This window comes from Aristolochia californica, unplaced genomic scaffold (genome assembly GCF_029961685.1).
Source record: "Aristolochia californica isolate CCGP_79_NKW_82.1479 unplaced genomic scaffold, dmAriCali1.0.hap1 SCAF_6, whole genome shotgun sequence".
In the NCBI taxonomy this organism is placed as follows: Eukaryota; Viridiplantae; Streptophyta; class Magnoliopsida; order Piperales; family Aristolochiaceae; genus Aristolochia; species Aristolochia californica.
Window position 1 is genome coordinate 40,434,781 of NW_027182257.1, and position 23,147 is coordinate 40,457,927.

General features: G+C 39.1%; 4 protein-coding genes and 1 non-coding gene across 7 annotated transcripts; 3 read left to right on the forward strand and 2 right to left on the reverse strand.

The window, feature by feature from the left end:
* Positions 1–1,267: 1,267 nt before the first annotated feature.
* Positions 1,268–3,642, forward strand: LOC137934269 (heavy metal-associated isoprenylated plant protein 9-like). Its single transcript, XM_068778550.1, has 5 exons — positions 1,268–1,611; positions 1,712–1,910; positions 2,012–2,187; positions 2,323–2,413; positions 2,965–3,642. Exons 1-5 carry the CDS (start codon positions 1,594–1,596, stop codon positions 3,438–3,440), a joined length of 960 nt encoding a protein of 319 aa, XP_068634651.1. The 5' UTR covers positions 1,268–1,593; the 3' UTR covers positions 3,441–3,642.
* Positions 3,643–5,955: 2,313 nt separating this feature from the next.
* TRNAM-CAU (transfer RNA methionine (anticodon CAU)) lies at positions 5,956–6,040 on the forward strand. The gene is given in 2 exon segments: positions 5,956–5,993; positions 6,005–6,040. It is a non-coding gene; the product is annotated as a tRNA-Met (tRNA).
* A 282-nt stretch (positions 6,041–6,322) lies between these two features.
* LOC137934601 (NAC domain-containing protein 74-like) lies at positions 6,323–11,491 on the reverse strand. Its single transcript, XM_068779036.1, has 7 exons — positions 11,150–11,491; positions 10,529–10,806; positions 9,475–9,885; positions 7,660–8,109; positions 7,187–7,552; positions 6,996–7,089; positions 6,323–6,906 (listed from the first exon to the last, which is right to left on the reverse strand). Exons 1-7 carry the CDS (start codon positions 11,313–11,315, stop codon positions 6,563–6,565), a joined length of 2,109 nt encoding a protein of 702 aa, XP_068635137.1. The 5' UTR covers positions 11,316–11,491; the 3' UTR covers positions 6,323–6,562.
* Positions 11,492–16,812: 5,321 nt separating this feature from the next.
* On the reverse strand, positions 16,813–17,557 carry LOC137934825 (small ribosomal subunit protein eS17-like). Its single transcript, XM_068779360.1, has one exon. The coding sequence runs from the start codon at positions 17,432–17,434 to the stop codon at positions 17,003–17,005; it is 432 nt and encodes a 143-aa protein (XP_068635461.1). The 5' UTR covers positions 17,435–17,557; the 3' UTR covers positions 16,813–17,002.
* Positions 17,558–18,020: 463 nt separating this feature from the next.
* Positions 18,021–23,147, forward strand: LOC137935051 (uncharacterized). 3 transcript variants are annotated; one of them, XM_068779692.1, is made up of 7 exons: positions 18,021–18,279; positions 18,554–18,907; positions 20,566–20,700; positions 20,787–20,829; positions 22,230–22,298; positions 22,526–22,629; positions 22,707–23,147. In XM_068779692.1, the coding sequence occupies exons 2-7, from the start codon at positions 18,618–18,620 to the stop codon at positions 22,765–22,767; spliced, it is 702 nt and encodes a 233-aa protein (XP_068635793.1). In that variant the 5' UTR covers positions 18,021–18,279; positions 18,554–18,617; the 3' UTR covers positions 22,768–23,147. The 3 variants fall into 3 exon arrangements, with proteins under 3 accessions (XP_068635793.1, XP_068635792.1, XP_068635791.1); XM_068779690.1 differs by having other exon boundaries at positions 18,024–18,279; positions 22,515–22,629; XM_068779691.1 differs by lacking the exon at positions 22,230–22,298 and having other exon boundaries at positions 22,515–22,629.

Genomic DNA, 23,147 nt, shown 5'->3' on the forward strand with positions numbered 1-23,147 from the left:
CTAAATATAGTGAGCTTAAAATCTCAGTGAATGTTCCAGGTTGAGTTCCTGCCTCCTTGCAGATTACAAACCAGGCATGTTCGACCTGCTAATTGTATAGTAATATGAGGTGGATGGTGCATTAATACAGAGAATAACGATTCATAATCTGCCACCTGTTTATTCACCTATAATTAAATCCCCATACTGAACTATAATATATTTGTTTGGGTAATTGGGTTTCCTTCCCTAGTCTTGACTTGAAAATGTTTAAGGTGGAAGAGACAACTTTGGCTAAAGGATGTGTGAGTCTACTCAAATGCAGCATTAGTCTCAAGAGATTACATAATCTTTAACTAAAATATTCTCATTAAGCTAATTTTATAATCAAGCTAGCTTTGTCCTCTTATGAAGCCTTCGCATGAAAGCAAATCTCTAACTTTCATGCTAAAGTTGGAACTTCTAGACATTTTCTAATCTCTAATGCTTTGTTAAACTAAAAAAAAAGTATTCCATGACAGAATTAACAGTTCAAGACAACTAATAAAGGTTCCTCTATTCCAGTGTAACTCATCGACGATTTGGATTCTTCGGACCAATTTCGATGGTCGGTTTTCTAGGGAAGTTCATCAAAAATATCTTCAATCAAATGATTCGATCTGAAAGTGTCATTTTAGAGTTGAAAAAATAGTTTCATCAAATAATAACACATTTGAAAAGGGCACACAAATCCTTTAGCCAAAGTTGCATTGTAAAAAATCATAAATTCCCTCTCCCTTGATTTCCCTGGTATTGATTTCTGCAACTTTATTGCCTGTTAACATTCTGTAATGGACATTGTTAAAGAGAGTTGAAGGACTAGTATGCATCAATTGGAGACAGAATCCAGCCATTGTGCATGGTATAGTCATCATTCAACCAAACTGCATTCCACAGGCTTGAATGATATCCATTTCCTGTTATGTCTAGACTGCAAAGAAGAGGAAAAGATGGTTGCTTCTTACTCTTGAATATGGTCACCATCAAAGCAGTTTCCTTTTAGCTTTCTTACTTCACACAAGACCAGTCTTTCCGGATAAGGATTATTGGTAATGGGAAAGGCTACACTTTGTGGACGTTGGCAACCGAGCTAAGCTTTTGATGTAAACCTTTACTATACTGCCAACCCATGTGACCACTCGCTTTAATTTCAATGGCCTTTACACCCTAAAATGAAACCTCTCCACGTTTAAACCCTTAAAAAGTAAACGTGTCTACTCTAATTTCCTTCCCATTCTTCTCCTCTCCTCCCTATAAATCCCATTCCCTCCCTCGCTCTCCTTCTCCCCCTCCCTGAAAGCAAGAGCAAAAAAAATAAGAGAGGCAAGAAAAAGCGCAGTGACTGTTGCAGTTAAGAGGTTCCCCGGAGACAGATAGTGTGCAGCATGTGCATGGGAATCATTAAGCAGTTTTAAGATATTAAGGGCACCGCCCATCTCCATAGACTGACACTCGGTTTGTATAAAACAGATTCTCTTTTCTTATTGGGACTCTCCTTTTAATTGCTCTCCTTCTCTTGTTGAGAGCACTTAAGACCAGCCAACTTCTTGCATCTCAGTTCAGTTCATAGGCGTCATGGGTGAAGCTAAACCGGTATGGAGAACGGTCATTTGTTTTGGAATTTTCTTTCCTGAAGCTGTTATTTATCTGGGTTCCTGAAATTTGATCCGGGTTTGTGTTTCTGACTTGGCAGGAAGAAGCTAAAGCTGAAAGCAAGCCAAAAGAGAGGAAAGAAGAGAAGGTAGAACAGAAGAAAAAGGAGAAGGAGGAGAAGAAAGAGGAAGCTGCAAATCCACCACCGCCGCCGCCTCCGCCGCCTGTTGTATTGTTAGTCGACATGCATTGTGTAGGATGTGCCAAGAGAGTAGAGAGGTGCATCATGAAAGTCAGGGGTAAGTAAACTTCTTTCCTCCCTTTTTTAATGGCTATAAAATTGGTCTTACTGAAAATAACTTCTCCCCCTTCTAACTTGTTTCCTTTCTGCGACCATCAGGTGTTGAAGAGGTTAAAATAGATATAAATCAGAATCATATCACAATTAAGGGAATTGTAGATCCTCAAGCACTCTGCATGAGAATACAGAAGAAAACCAACAGAAGGGCAAAAGTAATATCGCCGTTGCCCCCACCTGAAGCAGACCCCACCAAACCCCAGATTGTCACCTCGCAGGTCCTTATACCCACTTCTTAACTTTCAATCTTCTTCTATCTTAAGCATAGTCCAGAAAATCAAATTTGAGGTACATCAAAGAAATACTCTTATGATCACCAAATTTGTGAACTTGATTTCTTCTTGCTGTCACAGGTGAGTGGACTGACTACAGTCCTTCTGCACATAAACATGCACTGTGAGGCATGCGCTGAGCAGCTCAAGAGGAAGATTCTCAAGATGAGAGGTACTTTTACTGCTTGTCATGAGATAGAGATCCGAGTACTAAGAAATGAGCATCTAGTAACAATAGTGCAATGGGGTGGGTGAAGTATGGGCGTTTGAAACGAAAACTGCAAAAAGAAAATTCTCTGCAGAGGGAAAGCTCTCTTTTGCTTTCTCCTTTCCCTTTCCCCGTCTTTTTTTCTTTTCCGGCAAAGAAAGAATATTTAAAAGGAAAAGCTTGAGACTGTTTTTACTTTTTAAGTTTTATCTTCCTGATGTCTCACGATGCATATGGCTTAGGTTTACCAGTTTACATGTGTCACCAGCAAGGCCCCAAGTATGATTTACGTCATTAGTCAATCTGGCCTAAGCATTCGGAAAGGGAATTTTCCGAGGATGGGTAAACGGTACAGATAAAGAATAACATGATATACCTTAATCCTTCTTTGGTGGCTAAGAATATCCAGTTGCTACCAATCTAGGATCTCTCGATCATCCACATTGACGAAATAAAATTGAAAGGAATATAAAAATGATATTTTTTGTACTCATGAATTGATTATCTGGAAGCAGGAGTTCAATCGGCGGAAACAGAGCTTAGCAGCGGGAAGGTGACAGTCACCGGCACCATGGACGCCAACCGCCTCGTAGAATACGTGTACAAGCGGACGAGAAAACTCGCAAAAATCGTGGCACAGCTGGAAGAAAAGAAGGAGGAGCCGCCGAAGGAAGCGGAGAAACCAGCGGAGGAACCACCCAAGGCCGAGGAGGAGAAAGAAGAGAAGGAGGAGAAGAAAGAAGAAGAAAAAGAAAAGCCAGCCGAAGAGGCACCCGCCGAGAAGAAAGAGGAAGAGAAGGCGGCGGAGGCATCTCCAGCTGAAGAAGAAAAGAAGGAGGTGCCGGCTGTGGAGATGATCAACCACGCGAATTTCCCCAACGACGACATGGCGAAGAAGGTCATGTACTGGCCCCCCGTTTACGTGATCGAGCGGGTTCCACCTCCGCAGCTCTTCAGCGACGAGAACCCCAACGCGTGCTGCATCTCTTAGACAGAGGAAGACGAAGACGAAGCTGAAGCAAATTACCCACAGTTAAATGCATGAAATTACATGAAAGAAAAGAAGTTAATGCACGTATTCAGATGTATTATCCTCTCGTTAGTATATAAGTATTTTCTAAAAGAGGTCTGTATAAATATAAAATAAAATAAATTATAATATTATAATTACATTTTGCGGTTTTCGAGCCTTCTACTTTGGAGCCCTCGTGAATTGTGAACTCGTGTTGGCAGATGGCAGATGGCAGAGGCTGAGTTGGGAATCTAGTCATTAGGTGATATATTGTCACTCCATCTTGAAAGGATTGAATATGTTCACTGTAAGCGTTTTTTAACTCCTCAATTTATTCATTTTCATGATGTTTAATGAGTATTCTCTACGCCTCTTTCATTTGCCAGACCATCTATCCAAGGAGATTTTAGTAAGGGTCAAATGAGAGGATAATTATGAAAGTATCAATTGAAAGATGCCTCCACAACTCATGTGGTAGACTTAGGGGGGTTATTCAAAGGGTAAGATGAAGATCAGATACGTCGGTCATTAGTTTATGTCGTTAGTAGAGTGCCAGACTTCATGTCATCTGGATGTTGGAAATGAAGTGGAACATTATCTCTATGTTATAAAAAAATGGAATCTGGTTTCCGACCTTTTTTGCCATTCATCCGGATGAAGGAAACGCGAGGGTTCGAACCCTTGACGTTTATTTTTTTTCTCCTCTCTCTCCTCGCACCCCCCTCTCTCACGCTCTTCTCATTTTCATTTTTTTCTCTCTCTCTCGTCTCCCTGCGCCCCCGACATCTCTGCTCCCTCTCTTCTCCGGCCTCCGTCTCTCAGACTCGCCCTCTCTCCCGCACCCCCTCTCTCATCTCTGTGCCTCCCTCTCTTCTCTCGGACTTGCTCTCGTCTTTTCTCTCTCGCTTCTCCTTCTCTTTTATCCCTCTCGGCCTCCCTTTCTTCTCTCTCTTATCCCTTTCAGCCTCCCACTCCCTTCTCTCTCTCTCGCTATTATCTTTTCCCCCAAAATATCTTTCGATTTCGTTCGATTTTCCCCATTCCAATATTGTTAAATTTTTTATTTCTCCCATTCCGATTTTGTTAAATTTTATTACTATATTAAACTTCATATTTAAGTATCTGGTAAATAAAATATAATTAAAGTATGCATTTGAATAATTAATTATTTTTAATTTTGTCAAAATATATTATTAATTAATACCATGTAAAAAATCCATCTTATGTTATTAATATAATACTTTTTTATTCATTAATCATATTTATTTTTTATTTACTCTATTGTATTAGTGATCTAATAGTGGGAATTAAAATATTGTTAACTCATTTTTATAATTAATAAAATCAACGGTTTTAAATTTAATGGAAAAATATTTTTAATTAATAATATATAAAAATATGTAGTGTGTTAAAGTTAGTATTTGATAGACTTTTCCTGTTTAATCATAACTTTTTTATGTTAAATAACACCATATATTATCAATAAATTAATAACTAAATGTATTATATTCGTTTATGTTATTTTTAACGTTATTTTTTTTTTTTATGATTAATCATGTGCACAATTAATTGACTCACGTAATTACTGTATTAATGTACAATAAACAGTAATCTTTAACTAATATAATATATAATTAAATTAATTAGTACATTAATATATTTTAGTTATACATTAAATTAGTTATTCATGTAGTAATAATGTTTATTTTACCTAATTTAATGTTTAAGTATTATTTTTTAATTAAGTATACTTTACAAGTTACTAATTATCTTATTTTCTGCATTTTCCTCATGTGGGGGCACTAACACTAGAAATTGTTTTCCAGTAAACCTTCCCATTTTCCAAATTAGTAGTGAGACCTTAGACTTGCAACCCTCCCTCTCTTTGGACATTGGCAGGGGTGGTCCCTTCACCTACTAGAACAAAAAAAAAAAAAGGAGAGGAGAGAGAAGCCTTCTTTGTAAATATAGACAGATCACTGCATTTATAAAAAAAAAGAAAAAAGGGAGATGGTCTCCTCATAATCCCCCATCATTCTTGCTATGACACTCCCCCCATAATCGAAGAGAGGGCTTACTAAAAGGCTCATAGCCTATTTTTCAAAAAAAAAAATTTTGATTTTAAAGGAAGGATAATAGGTGACATGATTTAGGTCAGTTGACAAACTTAAAAAAATTTAAAAATTATTTTAACCTAAAGTTTAATCAAAATTCATATTATTTGTGAAGTTTCATTTTAAAAAATACCGAGTTAAAAATATTATAGAAATTATAAAAATAACTAATTTAAAATTTATAATATATATATTAAAAGGGTATAAACTTTAATTATTTAATATATGAATATGTGGGTACTAATATGCCTTGAATTAATTGCACAGAGTTAGAAGATAGACAGTTTATTGATAATTCCCCACCTAGGAATGTTAACAAGTTAAAATAAAACCTAACAGTCAATTAAAAATACTTATCTTGCACAGTCATCATAACAACAGGGGTGGTGGCGCAGTTGGCTAGCGCGTAGGTCTCATAGCTGTGGAGCGATCCTGAGGTCGAGAGTTCGAGCCTCTCTCACCCCATTTCTTGTTTTTAAAATCGATATGGCTCAGTTCGAATTTTGTTCACTAATTTAAGTTTTACACAATTTGTCTATTTTAATGAATTTGAGTTGAGCAACATGGTCACATCTTTACGGGGTCTGATTTGTGCAAATTATACTGATGTTTTAAAGTCACCATCTCTAGATTGAGATCAAACTGGTCTAAGCAGGGGTGTGACAAGAGATGCCATAAAAATATATTTCATATGGAAATTTAAAAAAATATCTACACAATTTAGTAATAATATAATGGACACCAAAAGCGCAATCCCAAAGAGGCTCTGGTGCATATTCATTAACCTAAAGCAAACAAGATACATTACCGGGGAATCGAAATGGTTACAGAGAGTCAGTCGTCTAAAACGCGGTCTGGTCTACCTGTCTTGAATCCTAAAGCAACGGAAAAACTTTGCACACCTATGTACAGAAAGAAATTAACAAAAAAGATGGAAAGACCGTCTCTCTCTCTCTCTCTCTCTCTCTCTCTACATTTATGGATACATCAAGATCTGAGACAACTAGAGACTCCAATGGTCAGTATGGAGACGCCTACTATTAGAACAGCAATAACTGCACTCAATAAACCTGCTCTGGACTTAGGTGCCACCGGAGTTCGTTGCAGCAATGCTTCCTGTTTATCTGGAAGCACCGACACGTCCGGCTTCTCACTACTACCTGGGGCACTCTGCTTCACCCTCGACCTCATTTCTTGTTTGGTTCCCAGACTGGTCTGCTCCATGATCGCAGACAAGCTGGCAAGTGAAGCTTCATCCAATGATTTTTCAGAATGGTGCAGCATAACCGTAGGTGCAGGCATCTGAGTCTTTGCCAATCGTAGAGTTGTACCTAAATAATATAAAGACGACAGATTTAGAGAAACATGGAGGATAAACAGAATAATTAATAAGAGAAGCAGAGGCTTTGCACATTTGTACCGTGGTTGGAGACGCTTTCAAGCTTATGAAGATCAAGAGAGTCTGATGGTTCAGGTACCTCAGTGGACACAACATCTCGTATGTTATCCCCTACCTGCAGCGGAACTAGTAAGTCTTTATGTCTGACAGCAGTTAAAACATACTTGATAGAACAGAAGATTCCATCCGCCTGCTAGAACTCAAGACCTTACCTCTGATTGCGTTGTTTCTGATTCATGGTCATTAGTCTGACTTCCCTCACTATGTAACGTATTTGCCAAAAAGGTCTCCAGTGATTCCAGTGATTCCAGTGATAGTGTATCATAGCAAGTTTTGATTCTGCTACCAGATTCCGATATCCTACTAATTCGCTTCTGTAAAAGAAGCCGTCGAGGGGCAGAGCCCTGTTCCACAAAACATTGAGCCACATAGGGTGACCCCCTAGTCTTTAAAATAATTCCAGTGCCCTCCTGGACATCGATACAATAACCCCGACTAGTTGATAAATCTGCAAAGGAATCCACACTAGAGGCAGCAGAAGACACATCTGGAATGTAAGGCTTTGGACACGGCCAGGCCTAAACAATAAAACCGTTACAGTTATGCAAAGATTTCACGGAAATAGGCTGAAGTATCAAATACAATAAAAAAACTAAAACAACTTGAAGAATTTGGGAATCCTCACCATGAAATCAAATCCCGTTTGCAGAGTGCCAGGATTCTTATTGATGTTATACCCACTAAAATTGCTCATTGAAGATGCATATCCAGGTTCAAGACTCGACGTACAAATTCTAGGAGTATCCCAAGGAGGTAGTTCATGAAGCTCAGATCCCACTATGGCCTTCGCAGAAGAATGTTGCTCACTAGTTGTTTCGTCAAATGCATGCTCTTCATGTTCATCAATTAAAACACCATCTAAGAATTCACTGACACTGGACACATTCTCATCAGGCGAACGATCCCTAAAGCCCCAAGTTTCCACTCCAAAGTCATCATAGAAAGGGGGGTCCCTATATAGGTCCCCTAACCCAGGATAGAGCAGCTGTGGTGCCATTGTTGAGAAACCATGAGGATCTACTGGCACAAATGCCAGGTTGTCAGATGCTCCTAATGCTGGCAGTAGTGGATCCACCTGAAAGAAGCACAATAGTTCACACAAACAAGAAGACGGGACACTCAACTCCATATGTACCACATGTCCATGAGAAAGCACGAATGTAGAGGAAGAAGAGAGCATGAATTATTAGAGAAATGGGAGATAGCATGAATTATTAGAAAAAAGGGTTTGATTGAACATATGCACACACTATTGAGTAAAAAAATATGTGGCAGAGGTCAATCCAAAAACACATTTTTTTAAACTCTGTTTCATGGCTAAATCTGCTGACAGTTCCATATCACCACAAACCAGTAAAAAGTAAAGCCATAAAAGGGAAATATTGGAAGAAATAAGGTTATCCCATTCAGTGCCCAAATAATCCCAAACCTGTTCTCTTAAAATGTACTCCATTATCCATTTATTTACTCGATAAAAATGGGCAATTAGAAATTTGGAGAAGAAACTTAAATCTTCAAATAATGACAAGATTAAAAATTACATAATCCAATAAAACTGTTAACCACTTCAAATGTTTTAAAAAATAAAAAAAACTAATTTGTAGCTAATCATCCTAAAAAAATCAGGTCATCTACTACAAGTAAACAAAAACACATAATTAGCTCATTCTAGACAAAGATAAAAATTTCCACATATCTGTTAATCAGGTAAAGGGGAAATTAGCTTTGAAATGCTATCTACCCATATCTGTTCCATTTAATGAAAGTATACATCTGAGCCAATGAGATATTGAGTTCCTACACAGCTTTGAGTGGAGGAGTAAAGACGGTGGAAGACCCAAGCCACCACTGCTGTGTTCTAAAAGTTTAGAAACTTTCTATTTCTTCTTCTATTTTTCATGACTTATGAATTAAAAAATAATGTTATAGTTAAAAATTGAATAATCCAACAAGAAAATTAGATGACAAGAGTAAAGCTTCGCTTGGTTATTCTAGGCTCCGATGTCTTCAAATATAAATGAGATTTTAATCAGAAAACAAAAATTAGATTTTTTTTAAGAGGGTGAAATTTTATTTCAAAGCAAAGCTTTTATTCCAAAACAAAAATGAGATTATGATTTTATGAACAAGCCACTTCAAGATTTTTTCATGTTTTATGTTACTTTCCATCAATTTAGAATACCAAAGAAGATGCTACAAAATTCACTGTTTCACTCATGCCAAGCAATAGAAAGTTCAACTACATGTTGCAAGGAAACTGGCATGTTATCAAGTTGTGCACTTTTCCATCACTGGTGAGCATAGAAGAACTCAAAAACTAGATAAAACTAATGCCTGCCAATGAGGAAATGCAAATGAATATGATCTGCAGCATAGCCAAAGATAACAAAACGATCAACATCAGAAAATTCCCGAAAATTATTATAAAGAACATTCTCACCTCAGTATTTGCCGCCTCATTGTCATGGTCTTCAACATCAGAAGAAGCCATATAGCTATTGCAATTGATTTCCTCTGGTAAGAGAGGAGAGGCCGTTCCATTTTTAGCTCCATCAGCTAACCACCTTTCTACATTCTCAAGTTGCTCATTTTCAGTGTGAACAGGTAATATGCTTGGATGTTCTTCTTGAACATCTGATTCCGGTGTTTTTTTATTCAAAAGTTCACTCTGTGCAACAGCATCTTCAGTGTCCTGCGAACTTTCTGGGGATGATTTAAGAGTTGAAGGAAACTGGCCACCATTATCTACCTCAAAATTTGCACTTTCGGTCTTTTCATCCGTCTCACCATTTGTTGGGCTTGCAGCTTTAATATTATCCTTTTTGAAAAGGCGGCACAACACAAACGCGCTCTACAAGGTTACAAAAGTTAAACACCATCCTATGAGATAAAAGGTCTAAAATCTTGGGAAATGGAGATTCTCTCTCAGAAACATGAATGCAAGATAGAAAGTTATGTGTTAAAGTTTGCCCCTATGTATCTGAAAAATCACTAACCATTTGTGAGGCATATTTACCAATCCTAATAAACTAACTTAAACTCAAGCCCTCTTCAGATATACGGATCTTTTCCCCTCAGTTCACACCCTCTCTCACAAACATCGGATGTGTAGACCTGCCACGTGAAATGACGCAAGGCTCAGACCTAGCTCTGATATCATATTTAGTATGGACTCAATTCCCTCTAGCCACCCTATTGCACAACCCTAAACCAACCAAGACCTGCACGTGAAATGACGCAAGGCTCAGACCTCGCTCATGTTTAGTATGGACTCAATTCCCTCCTAAAATGACTAGCCACCCTATTGCACAACCCTAAACCAACCAAACAGAATATTTTGAAGCTTAAAAGGAATATACTTCAAAGGGCTTAAGACAAAGAGAGAGTAAACAGCACGAAAGAAATAATGAAAGGCGTAGCGCTACAGGGTCGGCAATTGCATCAGGTTCATAGAAACAACCACTTTCACTAATAAAAAGCAAGAAAAGCCTCACCTGACCCGGTTTTGTTCCATCCAGATCTTTTTCAGTTGCTCGGTATTCATGCATTATCCAGCAAGTCCTTACCCCGTTTGGTGCACGCCCTTTATAGAACACAAGGGTCTTCTTCATGCCAATCATATTCAACTTGGATTTGATCGTTCGATCCTTACCAGTTGCTTTCCAGTATCCTTTCTCAGTAGCACGGTTGGAACGGTGCCCGTTAGGATACTTCTTTTCACACGGTGAGAAGAAAAACCACTCGGGATCATCAGTTGGGATCACGGATTTGCCTACACAAGCAAAGAAGATCAACAAGTATTAAGTGGCAGAGTCTAAGAAAATCACGGAAAGAGATGATAGAAAAAGCCCTTTTTAATAGCAAAAAAACATTAATATTTATTTCAAAAGTCCATAAACATATAAACAAACTTAAATCTGCATAACGAACTTCCCCGAACAAACAAATATCGTGAAAATGACACATTTAATCAATTTAATTCCCCTACATTGACAGAAAACTTAGGAGTTAAGAAAACAAGACCCAGAAATGGACAAATTCAGATCAGAAAAAAAAAAAAAAAAAAGTAAAAAGAGAGACAGAAAAGGAAACAGCTCAGAAGAGAGAACACATACTGGGCAAATCCCACGGCTCGCACTTGCAAACATCGATTTCCTGAATTGCTTCGACAGCCGAATTCCGACCATTAATCTTGTTGCGAAGATAATGATTTATGAGCTCTTCGTCCTTAGGATGGAACCTGAATCCCACCGGAAGAGATTCAATTTGCATGGCATCCATCACCAGCACGCCCTGTTGTCCCCAGTCCTATCCGCCAAAGATACCACCAAATCGTCACAGAAAAAAGAAACACAAAAACCCCCAAATTCGATTCTCTAGATCTTCATGAGATTTCAGGATTTGAGAGACGAAAAAGCCCGAGTGAGGAAAATTGAGAAATGCAGTCGATGGGAGAAGGCTTCTTTTTCTCTTTGCCCGCCTCTCCTGACTCCTACGTATTTAACCCGCCGATAGCTGATGCGCCCGCACCGTGTATCCGCGTACAAAGGATGACCCTGGTTAAGTACACAATTCACGCAAATGCCACCAAAGTAGATACCAGGCAAGCCGAACAGTGTCAAGGACGTAAATTTTTTTAACACGTGGAGCTAATGTAAACGTACAGGCGTAGCGGCAGGAGTTCGGTTCAGCCAATGAGAGGTCGACAAAAAGAAAGACCGATGTCGTCACCGGGAAACGTGGGCCCCTGAAATGCTGACGTTATAAGCACTTTGAATCTTCCGCGAAGGTGAGAGAGCAAGAAAAAAAAAGGTCAAAACTGACGGACCATTCAATGCAAAAAGACAAAAGGGTATTTTCGTCTTTTGAAGAAAGCATGCAGAAAAAAGAAAAAAGAAGAAAAAAGCCAGGCAAGCAGGATATTACGGTACGTGTGGGGCCTCATGTCCCGGTCAGTGGGTGTACTGTCGCACGTGATCTTCATCTTAGCCATTCATGGGCCCACTTAAGAAAGATTAGTTACCTAATTAAATACTAAAGCAGGGATTCTCTTTTCGCTTATATCCCAGTTGACGCGGTCGAAGGTTAAATGGGACCGTTGGATTAAAGAAAACTAAGAACCGGAAACGTAGAATATCAGTCGTAGCGGGCGATGCATGGAATGATTAGGATATAAACTATTTAATCACTTTCCGCCATTGTGAAAGGGTTTAAAAAAGCGCAAGACAAGGGAGAAAAGAGAGGATTAAAAATGGGGGAGAGGAAGAGTTCCGGGAAGGTACCGGGATTCAGAACAAGTGAGCCCACCGAAGGTAGCTTCCAGCGGAAGATACATTTTTTTTTTTTTCAGAAAGGAACAAAATCCAGGGATTTGGATATTCGCATCGGAATTAATCATAGATCGTTCGTACCGGTACGCTCATGGAGGTGTAAGAGAAGAGAGAGAGAGAGAGAGAGAGAGAGAGAGAGAGAGAGAGAGAGAGAGAGAGAGAGAGGTGGGACCGGCGGCTGAAGTCCGAACGTGGAAAACATACAAGAGACGGTGGTAAAGGTGGAAAAAGTTGAAGACGTATGGATGCGAGACCTCGTCCAGGTCACTGAATCCCTGCGCGCTAGTGCGCGAGAGAGCGTTAAAATAGGAAAAGTCTTTTTGTAAGGATGAGGCAACTGAGTGCGCGGTGACAACCCAAAAAAACGTTACTTTACGGTGGTAGCTCGTTAGGTTCCCAGGAGGTGGGGCCTATAAGGTAATGTGATGGCCTTTCTTGTAAATATTAGGGCAATGTTGTTTGCTTGCGTTGCAAGTTAAGTAGCTCATTTTATTGGGTTTTTACTAAAGAATACAACTGAAATTTTTTATCATTTCTTTTTTCAGAACAGCAACCTACAAAGTAGAAACCAAATAATTGAAATTTTCTAAAGATGTATTTTTTTTTTTAAATGATCTTGAAATTTTGAAAAAATGTTGCTGGAACCTGTAAGACGAAAAGATCAGGCTTCACCATGGGCACAGCAATGGAAAAATAGAAAGTTCAGACTTTCTTTAGAACACAGGCTTTACCTTCTTGCAGGGGCTACTCAAGTTTACTGTGAAATTGCAAGCAAAAATAGAATACAAATCCACCACTAACTAGCAAATAGTGAAGTTGGTTTCTTGGGCATACCAGCTCATGGAACAATGGATCATCAACTTTATCTGAGATGGGGTCATATTTATAATCAATGAGGCGTATAACAATTGTAGAGGCTGCCCAAAGGAAGAAAAAAAAAAAAACAGATACTGATGTTTCTCTTTTGTTCTGAACCAACCATTCCTCCACCTTCCTTTCAATTAGCTTTTGTTTTAACTCTTTTATCTGGTTTCTATTGCCGCTACAAGCACTTGACCCATGATATAAGTTTTAATAAAGGCTTTCTATGAGTCAGTCTGAGCATGGATAAAACACCACAAAATGCCACCATAACAGAAGGCTATGAAGTTCAATTTGTGAAAAAAGGGGCTACTTTCTTAAGGAGCTCAACCCACAAAACCCTTGAATCCACTCCAATCATTTTAAGAACAACAACATCATACTAAATAAGAGAACTGAACAAAAGGACTTTCTCTTATAAACAACACTTACTCGTTGATTCACACTTATCCTTAAAACAATTAGAGCGTCACCTTCGAAAAAATGCTTCCCTCCTCGGCAGAGATCCCAGCACTTGAAATCATAGTCCTAGAAACAATCTAAACACCTTAAAAAAGTCACCCATAAGATCTAGCAACATGAATGGAATCCCTTCTGTGTTACTTTCTTAGGAAAATGGTCATGAATACAATCAGAGGTTTGTTAGTTCTATTTTGCTCCATAGTTCATAAATTATCTGATCCCTATGTAACCAATTTGTCAGAGCTCAAGGCCAGTTCTGGTATTCGGTCCAATTTGAAGCACCCAAACATGCCATCTGTAGGTATAAATGATATATAACATTGGGCACAGCAAACCATTATTTGTCAGCTTTGCAAGTTCAATATTTACTAAATTTGCAGAAGACTTAACTTCATAAGACCACATTAAGTATCCAATATACCTTCTTGCCCAATTGCAAAAAGCCTCTGATCTTATTTTTATAGCTTCTGTATCTCCAAATACTTCAACTCCTTGTTCAGGTGCTAAACATTTCCCCATTTGAAACAATTTCATTTGTACCTCTACCCACCAAGATGAGATACCAATTTGATGCATTACGAGACAATTCAACCAATAAGGGATCTAAACCTTTCTCAGGAAACTTATAAGTTTTCCCAAAGGAGTGGCTGCAGCTATCTTTTGAAATTTGTATAAAGTGAAATAGAATAAACCAACAGAACACTCTCAAGAATGATTACCTCATTTTGTTCTTTAACCATAAAAGATAAAATAGGAAGTGGGATCATTGCTGCACATGCAAACGAGGATTTCCATTCATTGGTGCAGTATGACTTTGTCGCTATTCACTGATCACTTCCAAAGTACCTTTCCATTCAAAATGTAGTCCGCTTTCCACAAGAACAGAGAACTCATGAACCATTGGAACCATCGGCAAAGAAAACTACAAGTTGTTCCTAATCCAAAAGTTTTGAATTCATTCAACTATATTAAGAAACCTTATTTCAAGATGACAAACAACAGCAACAACTTGAGCCACAATCTTGAGCACATCAAAGCGCAAATAACTGCAATTGGGGTTAAGCCCCAGCATAAACCAAAACTAAGATCACCAGTAAACGTTCAACACTTTTATCAAAGATACACATAAAACGATAAGCAAAAAAGATAACCAACAAAAGGAGAGTTATGCCTCTATTCAAATCTACATCTACATAAAATGAGTTTCAGAAAAAGAAAATGGAATTAAAAAAATTTTCTAAAAAAAAGAAAATGGAATCAATTTTTTTTTTCTTCTAAAACAGAAAGAAAATGGAATACAAGATACAACAACATCTTCCAATACCTCAAAACCCATCACAGGCATCAGTTATGAAACTGAAAGATAAGATCCAACGATCGCATCCGTTCCTTGGGATCGAAGGAATTGAACTCCCGCTCGTATACCGAAGTCTCGGGTAAGAAAGTCGGCGTCAAGGGCTTCTTCCTCTTGTTCCGTATCGCAAAGTCCTTAATCCCTTCCTCCACCTTATCGATAAACTTGGTGCTCGTTCCCTCTGAAACATCGTCGTGGTCGTCGAGCAGGCGATCGGCCATGGGCTCGTCGACCGAATCAAGGGAGTTCTTGGGCGGAGAAGGTTGCGGCTGAACGCTTTCAAGAAAGGTGGCGAGGAGGCTGTGGGCGGCGTGGAGGGAGGCGAAAGCGGTGCGGAGTTGGGATGGGTCGGTAGAGGGCAGCTGTTTGGCTGTCTGGGTGGCATGTTCAAGGGCGGCGACAAGGTCGGGTAATGGCGGCCGGAGCTGCTGCAAGTGCGCGGAGAGCTCCATCCATCAATCTTTGTGGGTTCTCGCCAAGCGCCTGCCGCGGAGGGAGGGTCCGTATGGTCCTTCCAGCAGTCCTCCCACGCTCCTCTCACAGTCTTGCCGGGAATGAGAAATACTAAATTGGGATTAACTTTTTTCACTTCAAAGACAAAAAAGATCGCAAGATTGAGCTAAACTGTGGTGTAGGAAGAGAGCGAGGGAAATTTGTTATTCACATGTCAAGGCTTGAAAATGAAACTGCTGAGGGCTTTAAATCTAAGAAAAGTGGAGGAGAAGTTGCATCGGATTCTGTGAGCGTAAAGAAGGTCAAGAATTGGAGCGGTTAAGGGTGGATTTCTATTTACTTTTCATTTAATTTTGCAAGGAACCCTTTTCAAGTTGAATCGGATTCGTTTTTAAAATAAATACATAATACTAATACATGTGATAATGCTAGTTTTATGGAAAAAAATTATGCTTATCAAGAATATTAGAAGAATTGCGTGAAGATACTAACATTTTGTGCTTGATGAAGCTCCCTTTTGTTAATCACTTGTTTATTATCTAAAGGATTTGGTGTTAAAAATGTTTGTCTTGAAGACGTTGGAGGGTCTGTCAAACAAGTTATGGATTTAATCATTTTATTCAGAATAATTTTCTAATAAATATGTATGCACAAATTAACTTCCATCTTTTGCTCATAAACACAAGTTGCATATCACTTATTTCGGAACCGACTCCCCCAAGTAAACCAGGTTTAACAAGACATAGATTGCAGTCTGCTAGTGTGTAATCAAGCGTCCACTAAGCCAAGTTGGCCCGTTAGTTACGCCACAGACAGGAAGGAGAAGCCCCTCCCCTGGATTCGTTCAGACCCAATAACTTCACCAGGTTAGACTGGACCTCATCATCGATGAAAGCGTCCGATGCTAATAATTAGTTCTCTAGGGTTTTCACAGATTGTCATTGAGAGTGCCATCGAAAGCAACTCCATATCAAACATATTGTTTACAATCACAGTATCAATCGCCATAGCCTTCCGAAGACAAGAGGCAAGAGATTATAACTACAGCTGATTTCTGAAATCAACGTGGTGATATCTTTAACCGATCTTTTCCAATTTTGCTGGACTAGCATAAAATCACTGAGTAAACGAACACCCTTTCTCAACTTAATACATGTATGTCACAGATTCAAGGGCTCTCGACTGATTGTTTAGCACCGGAAAAGGTTTAACAGACGACGAACTTAATAGGTTGATTTCAGAAACCGGAAAATTTAGCAATCCTAAGCAGAAACTAGTTCATCGACCACAGACAAAAACAGGCAGAAACCATTATGGAAAAAAAAAAAAAAAAAACGCAACCAGATAATCAGATACTTGTTGGACCAGCTTCCATCCACGAAATGTAACATTCAGCCAAAAATAAAAAACGGTAAAGGTTCTTAACTACATAAACCCTAAATCACAATCTCACTGTTTCAAAAACAAAAAACTTGTCTTTAGACCAGCCTAACATCATAAGTACTCACCTAAGTCCTCCTTCCACCAAATCCACCAATAGGCTTCGAGTATCCACCGGCACCAGTGTGAGTCGTCTCCGGCTGCTTGGAAACACCGGGGAGATCACCCATTCCGAGAGCCGCAAGCATGTCCATGGTCTCCTTGTCGACCTCAATGTTGTCGACCTTAATAGCGGACTCGTCGGGGACGAAGTCCATGCGGCGCTCCCTCTCCTCCTCCTGGAGCTTGAGCGAGATGCCGCGCACGGGACCGCGCTGAATCCGCTTCATGAGATGCGTAGAGAATCCGGCGATCTTGTTCCTGAGGCGCTTCGACGGGATGATAGCGACTTCCTCCAGGATCTTCTTGTTGGTGTGGAAGTCGAGCGTCATGCGAGAATAGTACCTCTCGATGACCACCCGAGAAGATTTCTTCACGGTCTTCGTCCTCACACGTCCCATTTTCGATCAGACGAGAGGAAACCCTAGAGTTTTTTTTTTTTTTTTCCTGGCTTCGCTCTGGGACGCAGAGACGCAGGAAGCGTTTTAGGGTTCTCGGATCGCCTGAGGGCTCCGTAGCAGTAATAGAGCTAGGGTTTTAAACCAATTCTTGGTGTTGATAGGAGGACGTTGATCCATTAAAAATGAACGGTTAAGATGAATTCTTCACGTACTGGACTTATTCAGTGTAGTGGTGGACTAGTAAGATAAGAGCTAATCTAGTTTCAGTGGGTTGGGCTTCTTGTATTGAGCGGGCCCATGATTGGTTGTATTTGATTCTTGATCTCTGGGCTTCATGACCGCTACTTCAGCAGACTCCGCTTGAAAAGGTGTAGCTTATTAGTTGGGAAGACTCCAATTTAATAGCTGTTCTTCTGGATCTTAACCGTCCTCTCCGCCCAAAAAAGCCACGTGCGGCGCCTCCACCTGATCGTGCCGCACGCGCCCACCCGTACTCTACGCACCTGCTGACTGCTCACCCTCTCACCTTTCTTCTCAAGCAATTCCGCTTCTTTTCCTCGTCTTTGCGGTAAATAATCAAGCACCACCTTTCTCTTTTCCTTGACTCTTGATTTTAGCTGAAAACTGAAGGAAAGATAAATAAACAACAACTCCAATGTAGATGGGACGCCAAAGGCTACTGTTTTTGTTTCTCATTCTCGACGAGGTCAATGGTTTTTTTCCTCTTCTTCTTCTCCACCGTCTATCGGCGGCTCTCTTGTTTCGTTAGGGGGGCTTCATGTGGTCGGCTGTTTCTCGACTTCTCTGCGAGTCTGACCATCGAATCTACGGTTTACTTTTCTTAGGTACTAATGGATCGTCCTTTTTTTTATTTTCTTTTCTTTTCATCTCATCCAATTCTATGTTCTGAATTGAGATACGTTCACCAAAAGTATCTCAATTCCCCATGTTTGTTTGAGTTAGATGATGTATATTTTGCATCTATGGGCCTTTTTTCTAATTCTAGTTCGGTTTGATTACTTTTCTGCTTTTTTTGTTTAATTTAGTAGTTTTTCACTTTTTTGTTTGGAATGTTTCCATTTCCGTTTGTGAAAAATGATGGCTGCATCTGAATTTTAGGTACTAAGCTGTAGAACAATTCCTTCGTCAGAGTTTGTTGTGACCCTGTTATTATTATTATCAAATGCGGAGCGATGGACCGGTTAGAGAGGAAGGCCCTGATATCGAGAAACAGGGGAAAGAGGAGGATCTGGAGAGGGGAGGCTCGAGCTCGCAGGAGCAATATATAGATAACAACGGTCCGTCGGCCGTCAAAATTCTGATATCCCAAGTTGACCGGCTCGATCAAGTTTCCGGAGTGAAGGGCGAGCATTTCTGTAAAACCTTGGAGTCAGAGAAGGCTGAGAGGACTGATACAGTGGCTCCTAAAAAAATGGGGTTGGTGAGAGCTGATAGCGTTCATGAGCAATGCAGGTGCGCAGTTTATTTCATTACTGTACTCTTTATTTCATGAGTATGGTTAAAAATAGATTAAACCCTTCCATTTACCAAACAAGCGCTTGCTTCTGTTACTGCACAAGGAAAGTTGAGGGCGAAAGTGATTTGAAACCCGTTAGTGTGTAGGGAAAGTTGAGGGTGAAACTGAATTACCTAGTGAATTTACTTTTGCTCATTCTTATGGAAAACGAGTGAAAGTGAAATTCCTCCCCTGACCACTGAAATCACTTTCACTACCTCATTCGCTCGCTCTGTGCTCACTTCTCTTCTTCATCCTCTATCCATTGCACTCACTAACTTAAAAAAAAAGTACTTTTACTAAGTAAAGCAGATTATACTATAATCCACTTTAAAAGAGCACTAACCCCAACTTATGTGTAAAGGGTTGTTTTCATTTCACTAGATTAAATGCTTAGTCAAGAGGCTGACCTACTGGGATTACTAGACCTATGTTTTCGTGGAAAAGTTGCAGTCATCTTCTCCTTCACCTATGTGAAGCAACTACAATGAACTATATGAATTGGTGCAATAAACTATATGAAGCAACCACTTTCTGTGAAACTCTAAAAGGATCAATGGAACTAATATACCTCAGTGATGTTCTGGAACGTGCAAATTTGCCTATGTATTATTGCACTGTGAAGGATATTAGAATCAGGAAGAGATTATTTTTTCTCTCAATTTCAATTTTTTGACCTTATTTCTCTATTTCATATTTGTTGTTATAGCAGGACACTTTGATAAATGTCATTGTGAGAATTGGAATTGATGAATGAAGTGGGAAAACAGAGATTTTCTATCATTATGTTTCTGTTTTTTTTTTTTTTTTTTGCTTTCTTTTGAAGAAATATTTCATTTGATGATTATTTTGGCATTAATAGCATTTTCCCGTCCTTTTTCCTTTCTTTCTCTTCTTGGCAGGCACTTTCTCCTTTTCGTTTGCCCATCTTTCTTTCTCATAAACTTATTTTTTAGGCTTGGCGCTGTAATCCTTCACCTATCACTTGACTGGGAAGATGCTGATTACACAATCATTGTGGGTGAGGGGAACAAGATTGTGAGACTAGACCTCCCAACTCCCAGAACTCAAAATTTAAGTGGACTTGGAAAAGATATTAGAAGTAGGCTAAGAGTTGAGAGTAGAGATTGTGACTTATAAATTTTTCAGATTTTTAAATGTCTACGGTTGGGGTCTTGAACATTCTTATAAAGTGTAGTTGTAACATGTGGTCACTTGCTCACCTCACAATTTAAGTTAGCTGTGAAATTCGTCTTAATAATGCTACAATTTCAAGGTTGTGATGTTCCTTTCACTGGCCCTTTGCATCTTCATACATGAGTGTACAATATCATCTGGGTGCTTTGTAGATGGAATTATTGTAAAGCAAGTTTACCTATCACATGGCCTCCTTTTCTAGGGTGTAAAAATTGGGAGTGAATGTAATCCTGCTTCTTCTTTTTTTTGTGAAATTACATGGGTTGTGTTCTCTTTAACTGATTTATTATGTTCCTTTTTCCATAGTATCTTTTGGAAGCTCACTACCATGGTTTCTCAAAATTAAATAGATTGCATATCTTTTCTTCACATATTATGACATATTTTTAATCCTTTCTGTTTTATTAATTAATCACAGAGTCTGCCAGCAGCAATCTGAAGAAGCTTTGATGGATCTTGGATGCCATTGCCGAGGTGAACTTGCCAAAGCACATCGCTCCTGTATAGACATGTGGTTTCGCACAAGAGGTTCAAACAAGTGTGAGATATGCCAGTAAGTTTTTTTTTTTTTTAAAACGCGCCATTTAAATATTATTAGTTTTGTGGGTTGTGACAGTCAATGGGTCCCTTTTTGTGCAGGCAAGTAACAGCAAATGTTCCAATTCCAGAGCCACTGCCAAGTGTAAGTGTTTCTTTAGTCTACAGCCTTAGAACATTGAAGTGTGAACTTCTGTATGTATATTTGAGTTCTGGTTTTTCTGAAATTTCTTGTTTCTAGTTCAAGACTATGTGCTTATTGTGATTTCTGATAGATTTTGTCATATAGCAACTCATGCACTTAATGTCAGATGTGGATTTGTTTTTCTATTTAAAAAAACAACGTTGAATGTTAGTTAGAATATAATGGTTTAAATGGTTAAAGCATCAAATGATGTGTTCAGACTAAATAATTCTTATGTCTGCATAGTTTTCTTTGTCATAGCCTTTTTTAAAGTTGGGGTGGTGCTTCCCAAACTGAATAGCTTAAGGTAAGATGCCTTTTCTGAACTAATAAGCATACGATCTTTTTAATCCCAAACCTACATAAAATTATTCTCTCTCATACAACAACTCTCACTCTTAGAGAACTACCTCGAGACATGAAGGCATATTTACAACTATATCTAGTAGACTTTTGTTACCCATCAACATCCTCCTTCATGTCCAGGTCTTATTTGACATGGTTCAAGGCATTGAGAACATATGCACACAGGCCATGGAGAACAAATGCAGAGGCCACATAGGTTACAACCTCAGGCTTGTATTGGCTTTAGTATCATGTTCAAGTCGGTTTCTTCCTGACAAACTGACTAGCCTAAGTTTGGAGGACTCTTCCCAACTAATAAGCTTATGATCTTTTCAAGCCCAAATTATTGTGGGACTATGCTCCCGCCCACAACAACCGTCACTTTTAAACAACTAGTGTAAGACAATCTTTTCAAGCCCAAATTATTGAGGGACTATGCTCCCGCCCACAACAACTGTCACTCTTAAACAACTAGTGTAAGACAATCTTTTCAAGCCCAAATTATTGTGGGACTATGCTCCCGCCCACAACAACTGTCACTCTTAAACAACTAGTGTAAGACATGGAGCATGCATACAACTATAGATTGGTGTCCTTTTTACCAACCAACGCCCCTAATCTTCTGGTGAATGCACTTTTCCTATTTAATTTCATTACATAGAGCACTGAAAATTTATAGCAATGCTAGTTGCTCGTGCTAGCCTTTTTTCTGCAAGCAGATGCAGTGGCTGTGGGCATCAAGAGTGACCTTTATTTTGTTTTAGTCTAAACCGTTCATGTTTTCTTCATAAGCTCAAATGACACTGGGTCTCACTAGGCAATGTTTTCTTTGAGTTATTTATCAAGTAAATGAGTACTTCAGATTTACCATCAGTGGTTATTTGTTTTCTTGATTTGAAGTTGGCCCCTTTTTTGGCCTGGTATTTCTTTTTCTGTTGCTGAGCTGCCATTTGCTGTTAATACTTAACTAGGTTATGAGTCTTGAAATTGAATACTGTCCATGTGCTTGTGAACAGACAAATTATTGGGTTTGGAGGATTGAGCCCACCTTTGGGGCATCTGATTTTGGCCAAGAGCGTGAAAGGGTATATACACATGATCATGATCAAGTCTCAATTGATACTTCTACTATGTTGTTTGATGACCCATCACAGTTGCTGTGCCCTGTGTTGCTTGAATGGTCCATTTGATCTTTACCAGTGACAATAAGAATTTTTTTTTTTAATCAAATGCCATTAACATTTTGATCTAACTATTTAATTTTGAGGTGCTGATCTAGATCACGGTTCTTTTGTTGATAGAGTTGTTATAGTCCTATTTGGATTGCATTCTCGATTCTTATTGGTGGACTCTTATTGGATGTCCTGATATCCATCTCTCTTGGAGTTTCTGCTCTGCCTGTCAACATCATAATAGGTACTTTCTCTCTGCTTCTCACTCTCACTCTTTCCACTTCCATGGTTCTAATCTTTATATTTATGTGGTTTCTGTAGGTGTTCTCATTGTGCTGGGACTAGGAACTGCTATGCGGCTGGCACTGGAATGCTGCCATGAGTGGCGTATGAGGAGACTAGTCCAAAGGATGGACGTAAATGTAAATCCTGGCTTCCAACACGCTGTGTAAATGCAAAAATCCTTTCTGACGAAGATCAAATAGAATTGGCATTTATTTGACCGAGATGTTTAGAGCTCTGTAAGTAACATTTATCATTGGTCATCGAGAAGACGCCACTAAGAAAAAAGTTGGGCATGGAGATTTATTATCATTGGTATTAAAATCCAATCCTGTTGAATCCTTTTTTGGGCTTTTCTCTATTCTCGTGCATTAGATCACAAAATTTAGAACATTCTGGTATGTATGCTCAATCAGTTTCCAAAGTGATGTTTACCTCTTGTCGATCACTTTATGTGAGATCGAAGCCAGTTGAACTGTA